Source organism: Cygnus atratus, chromosome 2 (genome assembly GCF_013377495.2).
Source record: "Cygnus atratus isolate AKBS03 ecotype Queensland, Australia chromosome 2, CAtr_DNAZoo_HiC_assembly, whole genome shotgun sequence".
Taxonomy (NCBI): Eukaryota; Metazoa; Chordata; class Aves; order Anseriformes; family Anatidae; genus Cygnus; species Cygnus atratus.
Genome location: NC_066363.1, coordinates 49,861,548 through 49,872,738, shown reverse-complemented (window position 1 = coordinate 49,872,738; position 11,191 = coordinate 49,861,548). Strand labels below are relative to the sequence as shown.

The 11,191-nt window shown below is 35.5% G+C and overlaps 1 protein-coding gene across 1 annotated transcript in view; it reads right to left on the bottom strand.

Annotated features, from left to right (window-relative positions):
- Nucleotides 1-2,064: 2,064 nt before the first annotated feature.
- Nucleotides 2,065-11,191, bottom strand: part of DCDC2 (doublecortin domain containing 2) — a 64,103-nt gene continuing 54,976 nt past the window's right edge. The window contains 3 exon segments of the mRNA XM_035549610.1: nucleotides 2,065-3,663; nucleotides 3,665-3,730; nucleotides 4,949-5,302. Coding sequence (XP_035405503.1) covers nucleotides 3,622-3,663; nucleotides 3,665-3,730; nucleotides 4,949-5,302 — 462 coding nt within the window. The 3' untranslated portion in view covers nucleotides 2,065-3,621.

Genomic DNA, 11,191 nt, shown 5'->3' with positions numbered 1-11,191 from the left:
GTCTATTGCCATGTCTAAAGCAATTTCTTTGATTAAAATTTAGATTGAAGACTATCAGCCACCCAAAACAATACGTCCATGAGTTGCATCTCATTAAATCATTCTGATTGTTACCATTTAATAAATATATTCTTCCTAAAGATACTTCATTTTGTACTTACATTTATTATCTAATACTTTAACGTACCTTTGAGATAATCAATCAAAATACCCAAGAAATGTGCCTTTTTTCAGGATTTTCAAATAACCCAAATAGTTGCATTTATTATTTTTTTCTTCTGTGTGCAGATTTATTTATCTTTACTTTAGATGAGACTGAGGGAGGAACACATTTTCCTTATTTTCACCCATTTCTTTCCAGAAATTAACTTTATTTTGGCTCTGACATGTTAGAGCACTGAAGCATTAAATAAAATGTAATGAAAACTGCAGCCTTATGGGATTTAAGTATATGCTTTAGTGCTTTGCTGAAAATTAGGAATTAATTCTTGGATTTGTAGACTATATGATAGCCAAATTGTCAGTATATTTTCTTTCGCAGTTGTAATACCATAACTAACAAATCTATTTATTTATTTATTTAAGTTCTAGGTATGGAAGTATCCTAACAGCTAAAAATACCACCAGATTTATAAGTAATATCACTCATCCAAACATAGACTTAATGTCAAACTGGTCTTGATATGAAACAAAAACAGGAGTGTTCGTATGCTAGTTCTTTTTAATAGCAAATTGTTTTTAAAAATAACGTCAAAACAAGAAAACAATTCTTAAAAAAAAAAAGGAAAGAAGTGTTAGAAGCTTAATAAAATAACGTTATATAAGCTTAACAAAGTAACATATTTCTCATGCAAAGCTGATGTAAGCTATCACACAGCAAATTCACACACACACACACAAAACATTAGCAAGACAACCTGTATGTTTCTTGTTTAATTACTATATTGACATCAGAATTGTTATGCATAAGTTAATTTTTTTCTGTATAAGAGAATCCAATAAAAAAATACATGTTTTCAGTACTGTAAGAAGGAATGATGGTTATATCTCCATTTTCAGAAAGTCCAGTTTGCTATTCTGAAGAAAAATATTCTGTCTTTCTCACAAGATAAACAACAGAGGAGAAACATTTTAAAGGCAGAATAGCACTCATAGGGACTTTCATGTTCCCATTAAAGACAATTACCATATCACAGTTCACTAGAATTTAGTTTAAGCATTTAAATATTTCTTACTGATGTTTGTAGGTCTTTAAGCATGGAAGACAGTGAACTTTTGGGGAAAAAGGAAGTAATGATAAAAACCATTGGCAGACAGAAGCCACAAATAGAAAGCAATGAGAGAGTCACTATACAAATCCTTGTTTCTTCTCAATATTGTTTCTAAGTACAACATTTTGAAGTAAATATTCTCCTAATTAAGTATCTCCATTAGATATTTTTGGATGTCAATTTAATTTCAAACTTCTGAGGATGAAGAACATCTCAGAGGTTGTTCAAGTCTTAACCTGCGATACAATGGCAGCAAGTAGAGTCCTGTATTTGGGTACACCATTAACTTCTAGCAAAGAGCTAATTCATGGTAAGGTAAATACAAGCTCACTGTTGTTTGTCTTGATTCAGCAGCATATTTAAGACCATGCTTACTTTTAAGCACATGAGCTATTCAGCTCTAAGTGAGCAAAGATGCAGTGTTAGCCATTTTCCTTGGTGGTCTTTGCACAGAAAGTTTGGCAGGTACTCTGAAACAGAGCTGCTTGATCTGGCCGGTTTAGCATTGTTTGATGGCTTTCTATACTACTGCGTACGTTGTTCCACTGCAGGATTAGCTACAAAGGTATCTAGAGGATTGCTATGTGTCATTTTCTTCATTAGCACTTAGAGCTATTTTATTCATATTGTTTGGGGGTTTACTTTGTTGTTTGGTTGGTTTTACTTCTGCTTATTTTTAAGTGTCTTCTTAAATCCCAGTGAAATCAAAGACATCTGAACATAGGCTCAGTTGCTGCATCAAGTCAAAGAAGCATACATATTTGCTTAAGAGCTTGCCTAAATTAGCAGCTTATTTTGAACCATGGATGTAATTTTCCCCTAGATCTCTGACAGACAGTTCAACAAAGGACATGCAAATCAGACATTTCAGAGTTACCATAGGGCAAACCACTCTAACCCTGTTCCTATGGTTTTTAAGGTTACTTTTTTTTCTTTTTTTTTTCACTTCCATTGTCAATACTCTGCATATTTCTACTCCATTGGAAAAACTACTCCATTTCTAGTTAGTAGAAAAGTGCAGATATCTATATGAGTTTCAGTCATGACAAGTGACATTCTACACATTCTTCAAACAGTGCTTCAAGTTCAATTTGTTCATGAATGTAATTTTTGTCTTAATGGCATGAAATCAACAAAAGTGACATTTAATTTCTCATAGTAATAATTTACCAGCATTAATGATAAGGAAACTCACTATTTCTTTTGTATAATTAATGAAATTATGCTCAGGGCTGTATTTCATGAACTACAAATCATCGCTAACAGAGAAACAATAAGAGTAATGGGATTGGTGTCATTAAGAGAACTAATACTGTGGATCAATGCCTTATTTACTGATGCAAATTAAGCCACAGCCTATCAGGAACCATCTTACTCAAAAATATGGTAATATACTTTCATGCATTAAGGGCATGTAAAGGATTCATAAATACAACAACAGCTTCTGAGTTTTACAGAAAACTGGTGGGTTATCCTAATGTTAAAATAGTTCCATTAATAGCAACGATTTCACACCAATTTCAGTCTGAATCTGGGCCTCTTCATTTTTTTCATTAATAAATTACATTTCACAAGGACTGAAATACAAATGAACTAATCTGCTACATACCCCTCCCTTATTCTTTTTTCACTACAACTCACGGTTTAGTAAATCGGTGCAGGACGATCAACAAAACTTGTTGTTGCAAGTGGGAAGAAACTGCAGTACTGTGGGCTGTCAACACATCTTCACAATGCCAAATAAATGCTGTTTAAGAATGCAAAACCTAATGATCAAATTAATATACTGAAAATCCACTATTCGGTAATATTAGGACTGGCTTCTCATTATAGTACACCATGTTTTGTGTCCTTTAACTGAGGAAAGTATTATATTTATATCTTACTGTTATGCCTGGGAATCATGTATATCATGTGGAATTTTAAAGGAAAAACTACATATGTCCTCATTAAAAGTCACAAATTATTTTTCTTTTTTAAACAAGTCTGCAAAGATGTTCTGACATTTAACTTGTTTATTTATCCTTTTTCTGGAACAAAAATATATATATGTTTGACTCTGCTACTGCTAACCATTTTATATCACAGAATAGTTATTTCTAATATTAATATAGAACAGTCTTACATTTTCCCTGTCAAATTGCATCAGAAAGTCATATCTTGTAAAAATAATTCAATGCTCTTTTAATATCTACTAACATTTATTTTCTCTATCATTCCATATGGCATTATCATCTCAAGATGCAATACATGGGTACTCAACCTATCTTCCCATTTTAAGTTACCAATCACAAAAAATGTTTGTGATACAAGTATTGTATTCATTTTCCACTCATTACATTTTTTATATCTATGCAACTGCAGCATAGTCATTGCTCTGGTCCTTTTTTCCCATTTTCCTGTGGACTGGTGATTGTCACCCTCGGATTTGTGGATGTTTTTTCAATATGGGAATCAACCTAGAAAAAAAGAAGAGGTATTGTTAACTTCATCAGGTAACAAAGATTTTACTTCATTTCAATAGACTGTTATTTTGTACTAACATTTCCACAGGGAATTCTTAACATGAAAAAATGTTTTCTGAGAGTGATCCCATTAACATTTTTTTAACTATATACCTTCCAAAGGAGAAAGTACTCAAATGAGAGGTTTTCCTCCCAATTCATCAAATATCTATTTACCCACACATCTATTTAAGTGAATGCTCACTCACTTTCTCCCCTTCCATAAATAACTTCAGCTTTTCTAAAAAGAAACAAAAAATATCCATCAATATATCGAGGACAAAATAAATTCAGGGTCGAAGAAAAGATCATGTTAATAAGCTCTCTTTAACTTCCTCAAAAAATGTTTTTGTGTGTAATACAGAAACAGAAGAAAGACTAGGAGCGAGGAAGCAAGAAACCATTCCCGAGAGGCAGAGTCTGCTTTTTCAGCAGTCTATATGCAGGGTATATGCAGCAAGTTTTTCTGCTTCTAATACTTGATCCAGCTCTAGGAAAAGATGGATTCTTTCTATTAAGCACTTTGTTTCCCACATTCTGACATTCAAGGTAGTCCACTTGATTTTTCTGGGCTGCATAACTCCATCTAAGCCAACAGCATGTTACCAGCAATCCTAAGTTAACTGGATATTTGCTTTTAAGCTGACTAAAGCCCTTTGCTTTCAAGACATTGATCATCTCCATTGTCTCTTCAGATTTCTGAGAAAAAAGACATTAAACTTCCACAAAGCAATGGCAAGAACCTTTTATGAAATACAACTTCTGTGAAAGTCAACTCATCAAAATAATAAGGCACTGTGTTTTCATGAACACATCTTTCTCCTCTGTCCTAAAGGACAATAAAGTGTGAAAATATATAATGATTATGCTTTTTTGGAAATTGCAAGATTTTTTTTTTTTCAAAGTCTAGCATACTCAGGAAGCAGGACATGCAGTTTCATCGAACAGTGAGAAACATCTGCTTTCTCAGTTGGAGGGCATATAATGTAATTACTGATATAACAAATCTATATAGATGGGAAATAGCTTTTCCCACATATTTCAGTTCTATTAAGGACACTCAGAGACTTATCAGTAGTGAGATACTTAGATACAAGCTGAGAAGAAGCCTAAAGCTGACGCAAATGAGGAACAGTAACTTAAGAAAAACAAACTGAAAAAATAAACAGTTACCTGGTTCTGACTGTCAAAATACTCCTTTTCTTTTATGTCCTCTTTAGACTGAAAATTACCTTGGCTGTTCAACTGCTCAATTCCCTCACCATTTTCCTCATTTGTCTTGGAATTTAAATGGGTGAGTTCCTCTTCCTCTGCTTGGTCAACATTCTCTGTTTCTTCTGTGTCGTGTTTATAATTCCCATTTAATTTCTTCTTATTTTCTTCCACTTTATTTCTTTTTTTAACAATTTCCCTGCTTTCCTCTCCATTCATTTCTGGATATTCTTCCTTTAGTTTATATGCCTCCTCCTCTTCCCTGCCATCTTCCTCTTCTGCATTTTCCTCTTCATCTACAGTTTCTGCTGGCCTCTGATGAAAGGAAACACAGCAGCATTATCAGCCATTTTTGAACAGAATACGCCAAATAATTCAGAAACATGACAGACATTTCTGAGCAAGTCCAGTGGAGGGCTACTAAGATGATTAGGGGACTGGAGAATCTGTCATATGAGGAGAGGCCGAGAGAGCTGGGCCTGTTTAGCTTGGGGAGGAGAAGACTGAGAGGGGATCTTATCAGTGTGTATAAATATCTGAAGGGAGGATGTGAAGAGTATGGGGCCAGTCTCTTTTCAGTGGTGTCTAGCAGCAGGGCAAGAGGCAATGGGCACAAACTGATGTACAGGAAGATCTGGCTGAACATGAGAAACATTTCTTTACTGTGAGGGTGACAGAGCACTGGAACAGGCTGCCCAGAGAGGTTGTGGAGTCTCCTTCTCTGGAGATATCTAAAACCCGCCTGGATGCCATCCTGTGCAATGTGCTCTAGGTGATCCTGCTCAGCAGGGAGGTTGGACCAGATGATATTCAGAGGTCCCTTCCAACCCCAACGATTCTCTGATTCTGTGACTTCATTATTTCAGAAGCAGATATTTTCTTCCAGTTATTCCAGGTTTTCCAACATTGTGGCATCTGGTACATATTTTTCTATAAACTCCTGGCACAATAAAATATTGTTAAAAAATAAAATAACCTCATTGTTATTTTCCACAAACTGTTCCCCAGTTTTACGTATGGACCAGACCATGCCATACCAATCAGTCTGGTTGCAACTTGTCATCTTTGCATCCACAGAAAAGTAGCAAGAGATGAGGTAGACCTACTGGTCACTTACACAATGTCATTCCTCTTCCCCAAAACACCTGTGTAGGTTTGCATAGTTAGGATTTGTTTGACATTTAGCAATTCATCAGCAGACCATCAGATGGGAGGAACAGGATCTTATCCCATATTGAAGAAGACTAATTAGAAACTCACTACAAATAATGCTGCTAGTAGCATCATTTCATGACAACCTGCAAGACTGATGCACATGCTATCTAGTTTTTGTCATTTGTCTTCCAGTTTCAGCTTTCAAGATTCACCTGACTGTTCAGTGAACCATTGCCCCTACTGCCAAGTTGACTTATGTACTTGTGCTCATGTCTGAATCAAAATAAAGAGTAAAAATCCCACAGGATAGAAAGTGTGTCTGCCTCTCACACAGCCTCATCAGACTCTAAATCTAAAGCAAAAAAGCTGAGAGCAAAAGATAGATTCTCACTTAATGAAAAATGTTTGGAATTTTACTATCATTAGCAGATCTTTTAAGGAGGCAGGAATCTCCTACAATCTCTAAGTTCTGTCTTAAAAACCTCTTTACCTCACTAATAGTAACATTTCGAAAGAAATCTCTCATCATCTTCAGCACATTAGTAAAAGCCAGTTCAACAATACCAGCAATTGACTGAAGCCTCTTGATGAACCACCCTGCTTTTGCTTTGATATTTAAGTAGCAATGTAAGTCACCTGTACTATGCCTGTGCAAAATACCCCATTGACACAGCACCAAAAAGGAAAAGTTATTCCATTGTGATAATCCATAGAATGACAGATTACTAGAAATATTACATGGTCACCTGATCAGATAAGTAATGGCTCCAAAAGTACTTTTTGAAGTACAGTGGTTTCTGTCTGATTTTTATTCAACCTAACTATTTATTTTCCTAACTTACTTTCACCTGGTAACATCAAACTGGCCTTGTTACTACTAAAACAGAAATTCAACAAGCCAAGTCTTTACAGACACTGCAAAGAAGCTACCATGCAAAGCAAACTTGAGCAAACTCTTGTAACTACCAGCACATAAAGATAGCAAAGAATCTGTAGATCTAGTCCACCACGTGACCTACTAATCTATTTTCAATCTGCTATGGAAATTAGCAACTTTGGATTCTGACCAGAGCAGGGGAGGACTGGCCAAATTAAACACTTTGGACACTTCCAGCTAAAAGTAAGCATTCTTGGTTTTGCCTAATGACACCTGCTTGCTACAACATTACAAACATCAAATGAAAAGACAGCATTAGAAAAGAATAAAAATAAGCCCAGGCTTTCTCAGTCAGCGCTTGCAGTGATCTAAGATATTGTTATTTCCAGCTATACTGCTATTTCCGGAGCTACATCTCCAGACTTGAGTGACTGAGGTCTACTACCTCAACTAAAGAAACATGAATAACAAATATTAATATCAACGTGTTAACATGAGAGATTCCAGGTTGACAATAGAAAGCAAATGGCACTTCTAAAATTTATGTTGGAAGCACACAGCCAGATCTAGCCAAAGGTAACTAAACAGGTATACTGCAACGAAGTAGAGAAAAAGTATTCCTGTGTTACTATAATGCTGCTGTTCTTTGTGATGTGGACACAGGACAACTTGAACCCAACAGCAATAAACCTAGGACTGGAGAAGCATGAGGTGATTACATTCTTATTCCTTGGGGTAATAATCATAGAGGACTAAGTGACTTCTACGACAGGAAACCTTTCCAGTGACTGTGATGGACTATCTTCATTCTTCCTGCTATTCATAATAAGGGTTATATTCTGCCTTCTGTATGGTTGCAGGAAAATATGAAGTAACATTCTTCCTTTTGCAGCTGACTGCATTCTTTAAGTGAAGACAATGCTTTTGCAGTCACCCAGTTGAGGGTGTTTTTTTTTTCTTTTATAACACTAGTTTTTGTTTATTTATTTTATATTAGGGTGTTTTGTTTGTGTTTTTTGTTTGTTTGTTTGTTTTACACTAGTTAACTATTTTTCAAACCATATCTCCATGATTGTAAGCACAATTCTTTGCTTGTCATAGACTACCACTAAAAAGACTCACTGACAAAAGAATTGCATACATTCAAAGGTATAGTCAACCAAAGGCACATGGAACAACTAAAATCAATCTCAACTTCATGCTGAAAACATGGCCCCAGCTCGCCTTCTGGAAACCTGCTGACTTACTAGCAGGTTGATGAGGAACAGAGTGAATTTCATTTTGCATTCAAGAAGTATGATTGCTTGATGGTATTTTTAATCTCAACAAAAACACAGTGTTTAAAAAAGAAAGATGTATTCTAATTACACTCATCATGCTATCATTCATTAAGAGCTACATTACCAAATGCCATCATCATTCAAAAGCAATAAGTCAGGAAATCTTTAGACATTGAAGCATTTGGCTTCTTTTCCTCGAGGGATGCTAATGTAATCTCTCAGTAGGTTTGTACATGACTGATACTAGAATACTGAAAAGTGCAGTATCACAAATCATTTAAGGTAGAAATTATTTTATACCATCAATGTAAAATATGATTTTCCTTTATTGAAACCATTTGTAAATGTTTACTTGGCTAATGGTCACAACAGACAAACAATGAGATAAACAACAAAAATCTTAATGGTCACAAATATATCAGCATGAATACATCTCACAAATGAAGTATCAGGAACACTTAACTTTGATTGCAGCAATTGTCTCCAGAACAGAGCTACCCCTGCTCCCACCCAGCCAGGAATGCTTTGTAGCTGCACTGCACAGATTCCAGCAGCAAAACATTTTGTTCCTGAACCAAGCAGGGTTGCTAAGTGACAGCAGCCCTCTTCTCTTCCACATCATTTACAAAACCCAAGCACTTAAAAACAAGCAAACGAATAGTTAAGGTTCATCAGTCTTACACTTCCCACATAGTAAATGTGCTGTTGTTTCTGGAGGCAAAAAATGTCTTTATTACCACAACAAACAACTTTAAACTCCAACCTCTTTATGGGTCAGATGTGTTATTTTTACAACAAATTCGACACCTGAGTCCATAGAGTCTAATTTTTGCAAGGTCATAGCACCCAGAAGCCTAACCTGAATGAATGGAAGCTATGTAACTTGAAGCATACTGAAAACAGGTTTTCAAAATCCATTCCTCAGTTTCATTGTGTGGTAACTGGAAGTGTGCACAGCTCCCTAATCAGTAGAAGGCCATGGAAGAGAGAAAACATCTGATCAGATCCTTAATTTTCTAAGATGTACCTAAGCTAAGAGTATTTTTCTCCATCTATTGCATTGATAGTCATGTTTAGTTTTTCCATAACAACATTTTCCAAGAGTACATTAAAACCTGCCTAAACTTCATACCTTCACCTCTATAGACAATGAGAAAAATTAAAAGCTTTTCAAAAGAAGCCCTACAAAGGTTGCAGATATACTTTTTTTTTTTTCCCCATAAACAGACTGTTCTACAATGAATGAAAACCACCCTGAAAGTTAAGCAATTTGAAAAACTGTCTGCTCTAAGATTGATAGATTTTTTTTTTCCAGACAGGTGCACACAGAGAGAGGGAACTTCTTTCAAAGTGCTATCAACACTAACTTTATAATAGAACTGTATTTGCAGTCTTCACTCTGAAGAATCTAGGCCCTCCAACAGTTGGCTGCACAGATCTATAAAGAAAAGATCAGGCCTTGCTGTTACAGCTTCAGAAATCACAATTATCTAATGCAGAAAACTAGGAAAACTAGAGAACTCTGTTCTCACTCTGAGCTGCAAGTAGCCAATCAGAATAGGTTTCCATATCTCATGCACAAACAATTAAAAAAAAAAAAAAGCTAAGTGTAAATTAGTGGAGCTGGAAGAAAAACAGGCAGGGAAATGTCTTATCTGCTGGGTTGTCAGCACCCAAAATCCAGAAAGTTTAAATTACAGTGGCATCACTTGTAGCAAAACTTCAGCATAAAAAGTTTTTGTTTATTTTTTCCAAATGCCATTTTGAAATCCTTATGAATGTAATACAAAATGTTTCCTCATGAAAAGTTCTAGCCTTTTAATCAAGGAATGTCTCTGTAAGCATTCAGCCTGTTTTAATGTTTAATCAATGCAAACTTTAACATTTTGCCTTCGGCAACATGGAAGATAAACATTTTGTTCTGTACACTGAGGTGAATCTTGGGTCTCTAAAGTAAAACGTATACTCCATAATGAAAACTGCTAATGAAAGGTGCAAATTTTCTGCTACTGATGATATGTTCCACCTAGAGAGAGAGCACCTAAGAGAGCTCCACAATTTCACATCACATCACAGCCCAGGAAATGGAAAATAATGAGTGGCATCAAGGACTGCATTAATCAGTGGACACATCTGGAATAATGGAAAGCAAATGGCTAGTGAAAGAACCAGGAGCGTGAACATCAAAAACAGACCCCCAAATCAATGCCCATTAAACAAATTTAACATTCAGTGATTTTTACAAATAAACACAGACATAGAGAGGGAGATGGGGATGATGAATCTGGAGGGGAAAGAAAAAACAAAGAGTTCAGATTCATTCTGCATCACTTAGATCTTAATAGTCGGTATCATATCCCCCAAGGCAAAGAAGGCTGGCACAGCAACATGCCTGAATTCCTTGCAGGGATCATGCAGTGGACAATTTTGTATCTTGTAACTCTCATGCTTACCACACTTCCCAAGGGCTCAGTGCAGGAGAACAACAACCAGACTTACGGAAATGGATAAATCAATGGAAATTTCCAGTGTTATTTCAGTAGTATTAGTATCAAATGCTGCTTTTGTATTTCACAACTTACATAAAAAGTAGTAGTCTGTTCCAAAACTTCATTAGTTGGAATATTTTATCTCTCAGAAAAAGCTACTTTAAATATACCTATATTAGGAACAGCAAACTCAAAGTAATATATTTAATTAGCATTTCAAATATGAAACTTGTATTGTTTTGCTCCCTTCTTACCAAGAACTACAGTAGAACCACATTGTTCCCTTGCTATTTGCACAGCTGATTTCATAGTCTGTCATCAGTTCCCGTGGATGTTAACTCAGTGATGTAAATAACCAACCTGGAGTAAGTCTGCATGTCAAAAGATGAAACTATCCATTTTG